The sequence below is a fragment of the Lolium rigidum genome, chromosome 7 (assembly GCF_022539505.1).
Source record: "Lolium rigidum isolate FL_2022 chromosome 7, APGP_CSIRO_Lrig_0.1, whole genome shotgun sequence".
In the NCBI taxonomy this organism is placed as follows: domain Eukaryota; kingdom Viridiplantae; phylum Streptophyta; class Magnoliopsida; order Poales; family Poaceae; genus Lolium; species Lolium rigidum.
The window spans coordinates 237,908,936-237,926,390 of NC_061514.1; the positions used below are offsets into that span (position 1 = coordinate 237,908,936).

Genomic DNA, 17,455 nt, shown 5'->3' on the forward strand with positions numbered 1-17,455 from the left:
TCTTTGCAATGCACATGTTTTGACCAAGTGTCACAATGGGGTACCTCCATGCCGCCTCGTACAAAGGTCTAAGGAGAAAGCTCGCATTTTGGATTTCTCGCTTTTGATTATTCTCAACTTAGACATCCATACCGGGACAACATGGACAACGGATAATGGACTCCTCTTTAATGCATAAGCATGTGGCAACAATTATTATTCTCATATGAGATTGAGGATATATGTCCAAACCGAAACTTCCACCATGAATCATGGCTTTAGTTAGCGGCCCAAAGTTCTTCTCTAACAATATGCATGCTCCAACCATGAAGGTGGTAGATCTCTCTTGCTTCGGACAAGACGGACATGCATAGCAACTCACATGATATCCAACAAAGAATAGTTGATGGCGTCCCCGAAACATGGTTATCGCACAACAAGCAACTTAATAAGAGATAAAGTGCATAAGTACATATTCAATACCACAATAGTTTTTAAGCTATTTGTCCCATGAGCTATATATTGCAAAGGTGAATGATGGAATTTTAAAGGTAGCACTCAAGCAATTTACTTTGGAATGGCGGATAAATACCATGTAGTAGGTAGGTATGGTGGACACAAATGGCATAGTGGTTGGCTCAAGTATTTTGGATGCATGAGAAGTATTCCCTCTCGATACAAGGTTTAGGCTAGCAAGGTTATTTGAAACAAACACAAGGATGAACTAGTACAGCAAAACTCACATAAAAGACATATGGTAAACATTATAAGACTCCATACCGTCTTCCTTGTTGTTCAAAACTCAATACTAGATGTTATCTAGACTCTAGAGAAACCAAATATGCAAACCAAATTAGCAAGCTCTAAGTATTTCTTCATTAATGGGTGCAAAGTATATGATGCAAGAGCTTAAACATGAGCACAACAATTGCCAAGTATCACATTATCCAAGACATTTTAGAGTTACTACATGTAGCATTTTCCAATTCCAACCATATAACAATTTAACGAAGAAGAAACTTCGCCATGAATACTATGAGTAGAGCCTAAGGACATATTTGTCCATATGCTACAGCGGAGCGTGTCTCTCTCCCATAAAGTGAATGCTAGGATCCATTTTATTCAAACAAAACAAAAAAACAAAAACAAACCGACGCTCCAAGCAAAGTACATAAGATGTGACGGAATAAAAATATAGTTTCGGGGAGGAACCCGATAATGTTGTCGATGAAGAAGGGGATGCCTTGGGCATCCCCAAGCTTAGACGCTTGAGTCTTCTTATAATATGCAGGGGTGAACCACCGGGGCATCCCCAAGCTTAGAGCTTTCACTCTCCTTGATCATATTGCATCATACTCCTCTCTTGATCCTTGAAAACTTCCTCCACACCAAACTCGAAACAACTCATTAGAGGGTTAGTGCATAATAAAAATTCACATGTTCAGAGGTGACACAATCATTCTTAACACTTCTGGACATTGCATAAAGCTACTGGACATTAATGGATCAAAGAAATTCATCCAACATAGCAAAAGAGGCAATGCGAAATAAAAGACAGAATCTGTCAAAACAGAACAGTCCGTAAAGATGGATTTTATTAGGCCACCAGACTTGCTCAAACGAAAATGCTCAAATTGAATGAAAGTTGCGTACATATCCGAGGATCATGCTCGTAAATTGGCTTAATTTTCTGAGCTACCTACAGGGAGATAGACCCAGATTCGTGACAGCAAAGAAATCTGGAACTGCGCAGTAATCCAAATCTAGTACTTACTTTTCTATCAAAGACTTTACTTGGCACAACAAAACATAAAACTAAGATAAGGAGAGGTTGCTACAGTAGTAAACAACTTCCAAGACACAAATATAAAATAAAGTACTGGAATAAAAACATGGGTTGTCTCCCATAAGCGCTTTTCTTTAACGCCTTTCAGCTAGGCGCAGAAAGTGTATCTCAAGTATTATCGCGAGATGGTGTGTCTACAGTGGGGTTTGGAGTTTTCTCAACCATGCATAGTATATTGGATACATAAGTTTCAGCGTCTCCCTTCTCATTAGTCTTGGGCTTGCTACTCTCATCAAACAAATTTTCAGGAACAAGCCAAGCATAGTTATTTTCTAGTGCATCATTCATAGCTAGGAGTTTACATGGTATTGGTGCTTTGATCTCCCCACCATCATTAACATTATTAGTGTACCTTATCCTATCCATATCCATTTTTTCAAGGAGACCAACAAAATTAGTATGAGAACCAAGCATATTAAATTTAGCGAAGACCTTTCTAGCCTCTCTTGCTAGACCACCAAATTCTCTAAGAAGGGTTTCTAAAACAAAATCTTTCTTTTCCCCCTCTTCCATATCACCAAGTGTAAGAAACATGTGTTGGATTATAGGATTTAGATTAACAAATTTAGTTTCCAACATGTGAACTAAAGCAGCAGCAGCAATTTCATAAGTAGGCGCAAGTTCTACCAAGTGTCTATCTTCAAAATCTTCAACGGTACTAACATGGGTGAAAAATTCTTCTATATTGTTCCTCCCAATTATAGACCCTTGTCCTACCGGTATGTTCTTTGCGGTAAAATTAAAAGGAAACATGATGAAATAAGTAAAGTAAATGCAAGTAACTAATTTTTTTGTGTTTTTGATATAGAGTGCAAGACAGTGAATAAAGTAAAGCTAGCAACTAATTTTTTTTTGTGTTTTGATATAAGTGCAGCAAACAAAGTAGTAAATAAAATAAAGCAAGACAAAAACAAAGTAAAGAGATTGAGAAGTGGAGACTCCCCTTGCATCGTGTCTTGATCTCCACGGCAACGGCGCCGGTAAAATATGCTTGATGGCGTGTATTTCACACGTTCGTTGGGCAACCCCAAGAGGAAGGTATGATGCGCACAGCGAGCAAGTTTTCCCTCGGAAAGAAACCAAGGTTTATCGAACCAGGAGGAGCCAAGAAGCACGTTGAAGGTTGATGGCGGCGGGATGTAGTGCGGCGCAACACCGGAGATTCCGGCGCCAACGTGGAACCCGCACAACACAACCAAAGTACTTTGCCCCAACGAAACAGTGAGGTTGTCAATCTCACCGGCTTGTCGTAACAAAGGATTAACCGTATTGTGTGGAAGATGATTGTTTGCGAGAGAAAATAGTAAAAACAAGTATTGCAGACAGATTTGTATTTCGAGTATTAAAGAATGGACCGGGGTCCACAGTTCACTAGAGGTGTCTCTCCCATAAGATAAAAGCATGTTGGGTGAACAAATTACGGTCGGGCAATTGACAAATAGAGAGAGCATAACAATGCACATACATGACATGATAAGTATAGTGAGATTTAATTGGGCATTACGACAAAGTACATAGACCGCCATCCAACCGCATCTATGCCTAAAAAGTCCACCTTCGGGTTATCATCCGAACCCCCTCCGAGTATTAAGTTGCAAAGCAACGGACAATTGCATTAAGTATGGTGCGTAATGTAATCAACAACTACATCCTCGGACATAGCGCCAATGTTTTATCCCTAGTGGCAACGAGCACAACACAACCTTAGAACTTTCCGTCACCTGTCCCGAGTGTCAATGCAGGCATGAATCCACTATCGAGCATAAATACTCCCTCTTGGAGTTAAAAGCAAAAACTTGGCCAGAGCCTCTACTAGTAACGGAGAGCATGCAAGATCATAAACAACACATATGTAATAACTTGATAATTAACATGACATGGTATTCTCTATCCATCGGATCCCGACAAACACAACATAGAGTATTACGGATAGATGATCTTGATCATGTTAGGCAGCTCACAAGATCCAACAATGAAGCACAATGAGGAGAAGACAACCATCTAGCTACTGCTATGGACCCATAGTCCAGGGGTGAACTACTCACTCATCACTCCGGAGGCGACCATGGCGGTGTAGAGTCCTCCGGGAGATGAATCCCCTCTCCGGCAGGGTGCCGGAGGAGATCTCCAGAATCCCCCGAGATGGGATCGGCGGCGGCGGCGTCTCGGTAAGGTTTTCCGTATCGTGGTTTTTCGCATCAGGGGTTTCGCGACGGAGGCTTTAAGTAGGCGGAAGGGCAGAGTCGGGGGCTAACGAGGGGCCCACACCACAGGGCGGCGCGGGCCACCCCTTGGCCGCGCCGCCATGTGGTCTGGCCACCTCGTGGCCCCACTTCGTATGTTCTTCGGTCTTCTGGAAGCTCCGTGGAAAAATAGGCCCCTGGGTCTTCGTTTCGTCCAATTCCGAGAATATTTCGTTACTAGGATTTCATAAACCAAAAACAGCAGAAAACGAGAACCGGCACTTCGGCATCTTGTTAATAGGTTAGTTCCAGAAAATGCACGAATATGACATAAAGTGTGCATAAAACATGTAGGTATCATCAATAATATGGCATAGAACATAAGAAATTATCGATACGTCGGAGACGTATCAAACAACAACAAGTTTCCCTTAAGTGAATCACCCAAGGTTTATCGAACTCAGGGAGGAAGAGGTCAAAGATATCCCTCTCAAGCAACCCTGCAATCACGACACAAGAAGTCTCTTGTGTCCCCAACACACCTAATACACTTGTCAGATGTATAGGTGCACTAGTTCGGCGAAGAGATAGTGAGATGCAAGTGATATGGATGAATATGAGTGGTAATAGCAATCTGAAATAACTATGGCAGCAAGTAAACATGCAGTAGAACAGTAAGTAAACGGAGTTTCGATGTTTAGAAACAAGGCCTATGGATCATACTTTCACTAGTGGACACTCTCAACATTGATCACATAACTGAATAAACAAATACTACTTTCTCTACACTCTCCTGTTGGATGACAAACACCATTCATTGTGTAGGGCTACAAGAGCTCCCTCAAGCCGGAGTTAACAAGCTCCACAACATTCGGTGTTCATATTTAAGTAACCTTAGAGTGCATAATAGACCATTGCAATTATACCGAGTACTAACATAGCATGCACACCGTCACCGTCAGGCTATGAAAGGGGGAATAGATCGCATCAATACTATCATAGTAATAGTTAACTTCATAATCTACAAGAGATCACAATCATATATTATACCAAGTACTACATGATGCACACACTGTCAACATCACATCATGGAGGAGGAATAGACTACTTTAATAACATCACTAGAGTAGCACATAGATGATATTCAACTAGATCACAAAGAGAGAGATGAACCACATAGCTACGGTACAGCCCTTAACCTCGGGGGAGAACTACTCCCTCCTCATCATAGGAGACAGCAGCGTTGATGAAGATGGCGGTGGTGTCGATGGAGATGCCTTCCGGGGGCAATTCCCCGTCCCGGCGGCGTGCCGGAACAGAGACTTCTGTCCCCTGAATCTTGGTTTCGCGATGGCGGCGGCTCTGGAACTTTTCTCGTATCGTGGCTTATCGGTATAGGGTTTTCGCGACGGAGGCTTTATATAGGCGGAAGGGCAGCCTCGGAGGAGCCCTGGGGCCACCAGACCATAGGGGGCGCGCCCCCCCTTGGCCGCGCCGCCTTGTGGGGTGGGGCCCCCTGGCCCCTCTTCGGTGCTCTGGAAGCTTTCGGGAAAAATAAGATATCGGGCGTTGATTTCGTCCGATTCCGAGAATATTTCCTTTGTAGGATTTCTGAAACCAAAAACAGCAGAAAACAGGAACTCGCACTTCGGCATCTTGTTAATATGTTAGTTCCGGAAAATGCATATAAATGATGTAAAGTGTGTATAAAACATATGTGTATCATCATAAAAGTAGCATGGAACATAAGAAATTATAGATACGTTGGAGACGTATCAAGGCGATCTCCTGAATCCCCCGAGATGGGATTGGCGGCGGCGTCTCTGGAACTATTTCCGTATCGTGGCTCTCGGTAATAGAGTTTTCGCGACGAAGAGTTTAAGTAGGCGGAAGGGCAGAGTCGGAGGAGGCACGAGGGACCCAAACCATAGGGCGGCGCGGGCCCCTCCTTGTCCGCGCCGCCTTGTGGTTTGGCCGCCTCGTGGCCCCACTTCGTATGCTCTTCGGTCTTCTGGAAGCTCCGTGGAAAAATAAGACCCTGGGCGTTGATTTCGTCAAATTCCGAGAATATTTCCTTTGTAGGATTTCTGAAACCAAAAACAGCAGAAAACGAGAACCGGCGCTTCGGCATCTTGTCAATAGGTTAGTGCTTGGAAAATGCATATAAATGATGTAAAGTGTGTATAAAACATGTGAGTATTGTCATAAAAGTAGCATGGAACATAAGAAATTATAGATACGTTTGAGACGTATCAAGCATCCCCAAGCTTAGTTCCTACTCGCCCTCGAGTAGGTAAACGATAACAAGGATAATTTCCGAAGTGACATGCTATCATAATCTTGATCAATACTATTGTAAAGCATATGAGATGAATGAAGTGATTCGAAGCAATGGTAAAGACAATGATTAAACAAGCTGAATCATATAGCAAAGACTTTTCATGAATAGTACTTTCAAGACAAGCATCAGTAAGACTTGCATAGGAGTTAACTCATAAAGCAATAAATTCTTAGTAGAAAGTTTTGAAGCAACACAAAGGAAGATATAAGTTTCAGCGGTTGCTTTCAACTTCAACATGTATATGTCATGGATAATTGTCAACACAAAGTAATATGATGAATGCAAATAAGCAAATATGTAGGAATCAATGCACACAGTTGACACAAGTGTTTGCTTCTAAGATAGAAGGAAGTAGGTAAACTGACTCAACATAAAGTAGAAGAATGGCCCTTCGTAGAGGGAAGCATGGAACTGTTTTTGTGCTAGAGCTTTTCATTTTGAAAACATAGAAACAATTTTGTCAACGGTAGTAATAATTCATATGTGTTATGCATAAGACATCCTATAAGTTGCAAGCCTCATGCATAGAGTACCAATAGTGCTCACACCTTGTCCTAATTAGCTTGGATTTACATGGATTATCATTGCATAACATATGTTTCAACCAAGTGTCACAAAGGGGTACCTCTATGCCGCCTGTACAAAGGTCCAAGGAGATAGATCACATTTGATTTCTCGTTTTTGATAAATCTCAACTTAGGACATCCATACCGGGACAACATAGAAAACAGATAATGGACTCCTCTTTAATGCATAAGCATTCAACAACAGATAATATTCTCATAAGAGATTTGAGGATTAATGTCCAAAACTGAAACTTACACCATGATTCATGGCTTTAGTTAGCGGCCCAATGTTCTTCTCTAACAATATGCATACTCAAACCATTTGATCATGATAAATCACCCTTACTTCGTACAAGACGAACATGCATAGCAACTCACATGATATTCAACAAAGGTGAAATAGTTGATGGCGTCCCCAGAAACATGGTTACCGCTCAACAAGCAACTTATAAGAAATAAGATACATAAGTAACATATTCAATACCACAATAGTTTTGTAAGGCTATTTTCACATGAGCTATGTATTGCAAAGACAAAGAATGAAATTTTAAAGGTAGCACTCAAGTAATTTACTTTGGAATGGCAGAGAAATACCATGTAGTAGGTAGGTATGGTGGACACAAATGGCATAGTTTTTGGCTCAAGGATTTGGATGCACGAGAAGTATTCCCTCTCAATACAAGGCGTTGGCTAGCAAGGTTGTTTGAAGAAAACACAAGTATGAACCGGTACAACAAAACTTACATAAGAACATATTGCAAGCATTATAAGACTCTACACTATCTTCCTTGTTGTTCAAACACCTCACCAGAAAATATCTAGACTTTAGAGAGACCAATCATGCAAACCAAATTTCAACAAGCTCTATGGTAGTTCTTCATTAATGGGTACAAAGTACATGCTGCAAGAGCTTAAACATAATATATTTGAGCACAACAATTGTAAAATATCAAATTATTCAAGACAATATACCAATTACCACATGAAACATTTTCTGTTTCCAACCATATAACAATGAACGAAGCAGTTCAACCTTCGCCATGAACATTAAAAGTAAAGCTAAGAACACCAGTGTTCATATGAAACAGCGGAGCGTGTCTCTCTCCCACACAAGGAATGCTAGGATCCTATTTTATTCAAACACAAACAAAAATAAAAACATACATACGCTCCAAGTAAAGCACATAAGATGTGACGGAATAAAAATATAGTTTCACTAGAGGTGACCTGATAAGTTGTCGATGAAGAAGGGGGTGCCTTGGGCATCCCCAAGCTTAGATGCTTGAGTCTTCTTGAAATATGCAGGGATGAACCACGGGGGCATCCCCAAGCTTAGACTTTTCACTCTTCTTGATCATATTGTATCATCCTCCTATCTTGATCCTTGAAAACTTCCTCCACACCAAACTCAAAACAAACTCATTAGAGGGTTAGTGCATAATCAAAAATTCACATATTCAGAGGTGACATAATAATTCTTAACACTTCTGGACATTGCACAAAGCTACTGAAAGTTAATGGAACAAAGAAATCCATCCAACATAGCAAAACATGCAATGCGAAATAAAAGGTAGAATCTGTCAAAACCGAACAGTCCGTAAAGACGAATTTTTCAGGGGCACTTAACTTGCTCATATGAAAAAGCTCAAATTGAATGAAAGTTGCGTACATATCTGAGGATCACACACGTAAATTGGCAGATTTTTCTGAGTTACCTACAGACGGGGCTACTCAATTTCGTGACAGCAAGAAATCTGTTTCTGCGCAGTAATCCAATTCTAGTATCAACCTTACTATCAAAGACTTTACTTGGCACAACAATGCAATAAAATAAAGATAAGGAGAGGTTGCTACAGTAGTAACAACTTCCAAGACTCAAATATAAAACAAAAGTGCAGAAGTAAAATAATGGGTTGTCTTCCATAAGCGATTTTCTTTAACGCCTTTCAGCTAGGCGCAGAAAGTGTGAATCAAGTATTATCAAGAGATGAAGCATTAACATTATTACCAGGGGAGTTAGGAGTTTTCTCAACAATGCATTGTATCTTGTCTATGTAAGTAACTCCTCTTTCGTTGCTTTTAGGCTTATTATCCTCATCAAACAAATTTTCAGGAACAAGCCAAGCATAGTTATTTTCTAGAGCTTCATGCATCCCTAGGAGCTTACTAGGTATTGGTACTTTAATCTTCCCCTCACCATTGACGTTATTAGTGTACTTTAATCTATCCATGTCCATCTTTTCAAGTGTTTTTGCAAAATCGGTACAAAAGCCAAGCCTCTTATGCTTAATAAAAACTTTTCTAGCTTCTTTAGCTATATCACCAAATTCTCTAAGAAGAACCTCTAAAACAAAATCTCTCTTTTCTCCCATTTCCATATCAGAGAGTGTAAGAAACATATGTTGCATTATAGGATTGAGATTAACAAATCTAGTTTCCAACATGTGTACTAAAGAGGCAGTAGCACTTTCATAAGTAGGAACAACTTTTACCAAGTGTCTATCTTCAAAATCTTTAACTGTACTAACATGAGTAAAAAATTCTTCTATATTATCTCTTCCAATTATAGACCCACACCCTACCGGTATATCTTTCAAAGTGAACTTAGGAGGAAACATGATGAAATAAACAAAAGGTAAATAAAGTAAATGCAAGTAACTAATTTTTTTGTGTTTTCAATATAGAGTACGCAAACAAGACAGTAAATAAAATAAAGCAAGTAACTAATTTTTTTTGTATTTTTGATATAGAGGACGAAACAAGATAGTAAATAAAATAAAGCAAGTAACTATTTTTTTTGTATTTTTGATATAGAGAGCAAACAAAGTAGTAAATAAAATAAAGTAAAGCAAGACAAAAACAAAGTAAAGAGATTGGATGTGGGAGACTCCCCTTGCAGCGTGTTTTGATCTCCCCGGCAACGGCGCCAGAAAATATGCTTGATGACGCGTGAAGCACACGTCCGTTGGGAACCCCAAGAGGAAGGTGTGATGCGTACAACAGCAAGTTTTCCCTCGATAAGAAACCAATGTTATCGAACCAGTAGGAGTCAAGGGCCACGTGAAGGTTGTTGGTGACGGAGTGTAGTGCGGTGCAACACCAGGGATTCCGGCGCCAACGTGGAACCTGCACAACACAATCAAAATACTTTTCCCCAACTTAACAGCGAGGTTGTCAATCTCACCGGCTTGCTGTAAACAAAGGACTAAACGTATGGTGTGGAAAATGATGTTTGTTTGCGAAGAACAGTAGAGAACGTAGTTTGCGGTAGATTGTATTTCAGATGTAAAAGAATGGACCGGGGTCCACAGTTCACTAGTGGTGTCTCTCCAATAAGAAATAGCATGTTGGATGAACAAATTACAGTTGGGCAATTGACAAATAGAGAGGGCATAACAATGCACATACATATCACGATGACTACTATCAGATTTAATCAGGGTATTACGACAAAGTACATAGACCGCTATCCAGCATGCATCTATGCCTAAAAAGTCCACCTTCGGGTTAGCATCCGCACCCCTTCCAGTATTAAGTTGCACACAACAGACAATTGCATTAAGTATGGTGCGTAATGTAATCAACACAAATATCCTTAGACAAAGCATTGATGTTTTATCCCTAGTGGCAACAGCACATCCACAACCTTAGAACTTTCTGTCACTGTCCCAGATTCAATGGAGGCATGAACCCACTATCGAGCATAAATACTCCCTCTTGGAGTCACAAGTATCAACTTGGCCAGAGCCTCTACCAGCAACGGAGAGCATGCAAGAACATAAACAACACATATATGATAGATCAATAATCAACTTGACATTGTATTCCATATTCATCGGATCCCAACAAACACAACATGTAGTATTACAAATAGACGATCTTGATCATGATAGGCAGCTCACAAGATCTAACATGATAGCACAATGAGGAGAAGACAACCATCTAGCTACTGCTATGGACCCATAGTCCAAAGATGAACTACTCACACATCAGTCCGGAGGCGATCATGGTGATGAAGAGTCCTCCGGGAGATGATTCCCCTCTCCGGCAGGGTGCTAGAGGCGATCTCCTGAATTCCCCGAGATGGGATTGACGGCGGCGGCGTCTCTGGAACTATTTCCGTATCTTGGCTCTCGGTAATAGGGTTTTCGCGACGGAGAGTTTAAGTAGGCGGAAGGGCAGAGTCGGAGGAGGCACGAGGGACCCAAACAATAGGGCGGCGCGGGCCCCTCCTTGGCCGCGCCGCCTTGTGGTTTGGCCGCCTCGTGGCCCCACTTCGTATGCTCTTCGGTCTTCTGGAAGCTCCGTGGAAAAATAAGACCCTGGGCGTTGATTTCGTCCAATTCCGAGAATATTTCCTTTGTAGGATTTCTGAAACCAAAAACAGCAGAAAACAGGAACTGACGCTTCGGCATCTTGTCAATAGGTTAGTGCCGGAAAATGCATATAAATGATGTAAAGTGTGTATAAAACATGTGAGTATTGTCATAAAAGTAGCATGGAACATAAGAAATTATAGATACATTTGAGACGTATCATAATGCACCTCTTGCTACTCAGTATTGAGATATATATTTTATAGTTAATCAGCAGATGAAATCTATTGCTGATATTTCGGATGGGCAGCAACTAAAAATGTGATTTCAGGAGAACCTTTACACCACATATGATGGATATGTGGTTTGAAATTGTTGAGATTGCTAAGACTATTAGCTTTTCTAATGAAGAGGATTATTTGGAAGTGTGTGGGGTGATCCTTACATATCTAAGGTCCCGGCAAGTGCCTTTCAAATCCCTGGCATGTGATTAGATGGAGAAGTACAAAGCTGGCCTCATAAGAAAGCTGAAGAGCCTATCATCACTAATGCCGGACTGAGATGCACATCTTTCGACTAGCTCTCATCTTGGAAGGCTACTTCACCCTCCCCATATGGTGGCCGTGCCTCCGGATCTTTCCTGACGGAGCACCCTGAATAAACGGACAATACGCACATTGTGACAAACTGAAGCAGCTCCAAGAAAGGAGAAGATCGTTGCAGGGCGCTCCTGGAGAGTTTTTGGGATATATAGCTGTGTGGGTTGTTGATCCTTTTTTTTAGTTCAGCTACTAGTTTGTCTATTGTTTCCTGATATCATCAGTTTGTGATGAGCTTGTTGGGTAGTAGTAAGGGTCTCAAGGATTTTTGTTTGGCGGTTGGTTTAGGTGAGTAGTGTGGCTTTCCCCGCTCTCTCTTTCCGTTTCTGTTTGAACTTCCTGCAAAATCTGATACCTTCGTTTTCAATAAGAATGAAGCTGGTGAGCGCTCCGTGTTGATTTTAAAAAAAACAGTATCCAAACTTTTTCATTTTAGTTCTCAAAAAAAAAAAATTCTTTTTTGATGGCCCAAGAGAGCACGGAAGCAAAAAAAGGCCTCGTGGAATCCGAGTCATCGCCATGGGGCCCGCGAATGAACCACAGTCCACCACCAACCCACACACGGGTGCGCTCAGGCTCATCACATCACCCGCTCCACTCCACTCCACTCGCGACGGGCCTTCCTCCGCCGTCGCCGTCCCCTCCTCCCTCTCCCAAGTCCCAGTCCGAAAACCCCGCGGCCTCACTCCACGCCAACACGCCTTGCGCGAGATGCTCCCCGCAGGCCGCCATCTCTCCCTGCTCGCGCTTGCGCTCGTGCCGCTCGCTTCCCTCGTAGGCGCGGCGGCCGCCGGCGCCGGTGAGGGGTTCTGCTCGGCGGAACCGTCCAGCGATTGCTCCCAGGGGCCTCCGCTCTACTGGAAGGTCACCAACCCCACCCTCGCGCCCGTGCACCTGCAAGGTATGCCTACCTCTCTACACGGTCGCGCTAGGACGCGCCGTCTCATCTCATCTCCTGCGTGGGTTGGCTTGCTGATTTTAGGATGTCCGTGGCCGTCAGAAATGCTCTTGTTATTTTCTACAAACCATATGTAAACGGCCACTGATGGAATTAGCGCGAAAGCTAAACTAACGAGCTAGGGGGACATGGCACGCTCCAATTTAAACTGATGAACAGCAACGATACTGATGACCCATATTCGACGCATGGGCCACACTAAAAAAGGTTACGAAAAAAAGCATACTGACTAGGTAGTATATACCCAAGGAAATTAGAAGCATGTTTGGTTCTTAGCAATATCAAGGACTGTATGATGTCGTCCGGTGATGCTGTAGGAACCAATATTTTCCTACATTTTTAGACCATGCAGGCTTTTCCAGTGGATGCTGGAACGGGATTGCAGTTTAGTGTTGGTTTTATGACTTTGTTAGTCCCGTGGATGTAATTGTAGATCAAATGGTGGGGGAGAGTGTAGCATGGGTGCATAATTGAGGAAAACCAGGACACCTTTGGAATATTCCTGATGTTACAGAGATCCTGTTCTTCGTAGAGGGAGTTTTGGTGTGAATGAGACTTGAGCTGTGTATGAGGTACTGATTGTGCTCGATTGCTCACGAAATATTGGTTTTCGTCATCCACTCACATGGGACAGGACTTGAGTGATATCATCTGCAAGCTCTCTAGTTTGTCTCTTTTTACTTAAAGTGGATTGGATTGGCCTCGAGATTATGAATTTAGATAGTTCTGTGACACTCTTGCTAAGAATTATATACCAATTTATGCTTATGTCTGTATGCATAGTCTTAACAGCTTTGAGAGTTTCTTTATCATTTGCTATTAAGCTATGATTCTATTTTAATAGGGATGGATGCTTTTATATTGTCCAGTTCGTGCTAATTTTTTTATTTATGGATCTCCAGATTTACCTGGCTTCACACGTAGTGTCTACAAAAAGGATCATGCTTTAATAACACCAGAAAGCCATGTATTCAGTCCTTTGCCTGATTGGTACGGCTCTGCCTTTCCCACATACTTTCTAATTTTTATGGATGTTATGCAGCTATATTAAATTATTAATTGTTCATCCACTCTCTTTAGGACCAACACGTTAGGAGCATATTTGATTAGTCCAGCCCTTGGGGCACACTTCACTATGTACTTGGCAAACATGCAAGGTATGCTATTTCTCCTGTTTAGTGTCATATGGTTACAAGGAAGGGTATAGTCATATGTGAGTCATAGTTTAAAATAGCCGGCTATTGGAAATAGCGGCAGCATTTCTGGAAGCTATGAAAGGCTATAGCTGAGCTATAGCGGCTAAATCATCCATTTAGCGGTTTTGCTAATTCATGGGAAAAAATCAAAATTTATATATATCTCTATCAACAATTCACAAATTTGATAATTTATTGGCATTAGGCATAACATATTAACACGGTTACATAAAAAGCTATGAATAAGACACAGTTCGGTCCACATATTACAACATTATAAGTAGCAATAATTTCCAGTTTTCCTTTTTTCCTTTTCTTTCCCACTATATTTACAGCATTATAGCCTTAGCGGCTATTTTTTTACTGTTTTGGGGCTAATAGCGGGTTTTCGAGGCTAATAGCGGATTATCCCGTCTTAGCCTTTGAAGGGCATAGCCGTAGCGGCAGGTCCCTCCGGCCAGCTATAGCCGGCTATAGCCAGGCTATAGCCGGCTATTTTAAACTTAATGTGACTGCATATATCAACTCATATGAGAAAATACTAGTTACTGTAGTTGTAAAATGATCAAGATGGATGACAATGTTAAGCTTCATGCACTAGCCACTTGAACCAAAAGTCCGAACTGATGGAAAGGGCTAGGCAATCCACATATACATTTCACAACAGACAAGATGTTTATTCATTGTATTTAGTATTTTTTTTAGCATGGGCAACTTTTGTGCATCTGGATCTGTACTATCACATGGTTGGGCCAAAATGCTAAGCTAAGTAGCTCTAAGTTAAAACTCTCTTTTTTTGTTCTACATCATTACATATTCATGTCATATTTACTTCTGCTGAGACTTACTAATTTGTTGGCAAAAGACCTAAATAAGTTATTTGTTGTGTTATGCAGATGGATCAAAATCAGCCCTACCACCGAAAGATGTTGAAAGGTTCAATGCTTAATCCACAAGTTAAATGCTCATGCATTCTTGGCATTATAACCATTTTCGGAGACTGTAAGAAATGGATATACCTAATGTTAGGTGAAAAATTGTGCATCTTAATGCGAATCTAGTTACATATGTTATTTATCCCGTTTACTGCCAATGCTCTTTCATTGATCTTTACATGGCCACATGTATTTCAGCAGATGAATTTCTAATGTTTGACAAACAATATAGATGTTTTGTGGCAAAAATGGATATCTTTTGATTCTTTTTTGAATGTACTACCCTATGTTCATGTTTTTGTTGTTATGAACATGTTATAAAAAAATTAAGAGGTAGAGCTCAATATCGGCGAAGTCATACTGTGCCCATAGATGGATGAAGTAATGCAATTGTCAACTCCCTTTTCTTGGCCTGACTTGGAATTAGCACCACTCCCTTAACTGAGATTTCTAGTGCTCCCACTTTATTTCCAGGCTTATTTTTGTACTTCAAGGCAGCATTGCACTGTCTCTGGAGAGCGAAAAATCCCACTCTCTGTTGGTAAGATTTCATGAAATTGGTGCTTGTTTTTTTGTCAATGTTTAACAAGATTAATCGTGTATTTATTTATAAGCATTAGGTTACTTTAAAAACCACTGCTTCCAACTTGATGTATTCATAAGGAATTTCTTTTGGGTTCAGTTATGCATTCCTACATCAGTCTGTTCAAAGGCAGACTAAAACCCAGGCCTTTGAAATTCATTCTACTTGTTACTAAGATTTATATTTGGCCTCATCATTTGCAGATATACAATCATTGCAGATTGTGATCTTGTAAGACAATGCTACTCCAGTGGAGATCATATTTGTGATCTATCTAGTATTCTAGTCTTGGTTTTGTCGTTATTATTGCCATAGCATGTTTTTCATGAAGTTGCAAAAAAATGAAATAAATCTTAAAAAGGCTGAGGTCCGATGCTGATTTTATACGAAGTTCATGAAAGATAATAACGGACAAATTTGTAAAACAGAAACTGTCTTCGATATGCTAAAAATTGTAGATTCAATATTGTCTTCTGTATTTGAAATAACTGAGTTAACCGAACTGGCACTTATCAGTTATGATTCGTCGGCAGTAAACAATACCGATCCATTTGGCTCCTTTATTTTCTCCGTGGTGCTCACTGTGGCAAAATGGTCTTTGCAAAGGCCCACTATGGTTTTACTCATGGAATGTAGTCAATAGGGACAAAACATGTAAGGTGTGTAAGGTGTTAAACGTGACAGGACATAAGGAAACATTTAGTACACACTGCACTGCGGATCATGGTTCTTTGGAACTATCCAATGGCATATAAGTTTCTCCTGAAAGAATGGAGTTTTTTTTTCCATAATCATGTTTTTTTTTTACTGTTGTCCTTGTTTACCAACTTTTGAGAAGTAAATCTTAACCAGGATAGTTTGGTTTGATAAATGTTTTGATGAGATTGCAGGTAGACTCTTATGCCTATCTTCCTGCAAACATGAAGCACTCTATGACTTCAGATGAACTAAGCACCCTGGTCATCTTTGAGAGGAGGTACAGCAGTTATCTGCCACTGCTTTACAAATTTGATGTGTATTTACCATTTATTTTAGACCTAGCTATATTGATCTTGTTGGTCTTCATCTGTTAGTTACGTATGTTTTAAATCTCTATGATTGAATTAAGTTCCATGGTAGAAATGGATCGAACTTTAATCATTATTATGATCATTATTATCCTTTTTTCCTTTTTATTCTGAAAATTATGTGCTTAACTCAGGTACAACTGTACGCACGTTTTTCAAGCTAATGCTTTTTTTTTCTTGTTACTTTTAATACCAAGCTCTATTTCAATAATGTCCCTTTAGGTACACAGCCATTGGGGATTACCATCCTGATCTAATTGTTGGTTCAACAGATAAGCAGCCCCTTCTTGAAACCCCAGGAGAGGTATAATGTTGCTGTGCTTTTTTTCTTTGGATCATCTTTCCTACAATCTCTAGGCACCTAAGTAACTTGGATTGCCTGCCATTTATCAGACATTTTTACATATACTATGTGAAAGGAAGCACTAATCAGCAAACTTAATTGTATTTGGAACCAGGATACATACTGACATCTGGCTTGCTTTCCCTCGCAATTTGTTTCTTTCCTGATCATCTTTGCCATATAGTGTAGACTCCTTCCCAGCTTTGAACGTCCATACAACCATTTGTTGCTTTTTTTTTTCCCTGTTAAGACTTCCTGTTTTCTGTGCTGACATGAAATCCTCTGCCTCTTGTCCTTTCACCAGGTATTTGAACTGAGGAAGCTGCTACCCACTTCTCTACCTTATGACTTTAATATCCATGTAAGTTTGATTATCTTGTGCTAATTAAATTGCTTATTGCGTAACATATTGTTCGTCCCACCATTGAGTTTCAGCCAACCAAGCATTGTATTTAAAAGTTTTTCTTAGCCACTTCGAGTTAATCATCTGTTGGATTATTAGGCAATTTCCGTATGAGATTAATTACCGAAAACAACATTAGA

General features: G+C 40.6%; 1 protein-coding gene across 1 annotated transcript in view; it reads left to right on the forward strand.

The window, feature by feature from the left end:
* Positions 1-12,526: 12,526 nt before the first annotated feature.
* The window catches only part of LOC124669823 (probable (S)-ureidoglycine aminohydrolase), a 12,901-nt gene continuing 7,972 nt past the window's right edge, over positions 12,527-17,455 (forward strand). The window contains exons 1-8 of the mRNA XM_047206362.1: positions 12,527-12,731; positions 13,691-13,778; positions 13,869-13,945; positions 14,881-14,920; positions 15,394-15,460; positions 16,393-16,478; positions 16,792-16,873; positions 17,217-17,273. Of these exons, the coding sequence (XP_047062318.1) occupies positions 12,542-12,731; positions 13,691-13,778; positions 13,869-13,945; positions 14,881-14,920; positions 15,394-15,460; positions 16,393-16,478; positions 16,792-16,873; positions 17,217-17,273 (687 nt within the window). The 5' untranslated portion in view covers positions 12,527-12,541. The remainder of the gene's footprint in view (positions 12,732-13,690; positions 13,779-13,868; positions 13,946-14,880; positions 14,921-15,393; positions 15,461-16,392; positions 16,479-16,791; positions 16,874-17,216; positions 17,274-17,455) is intronic.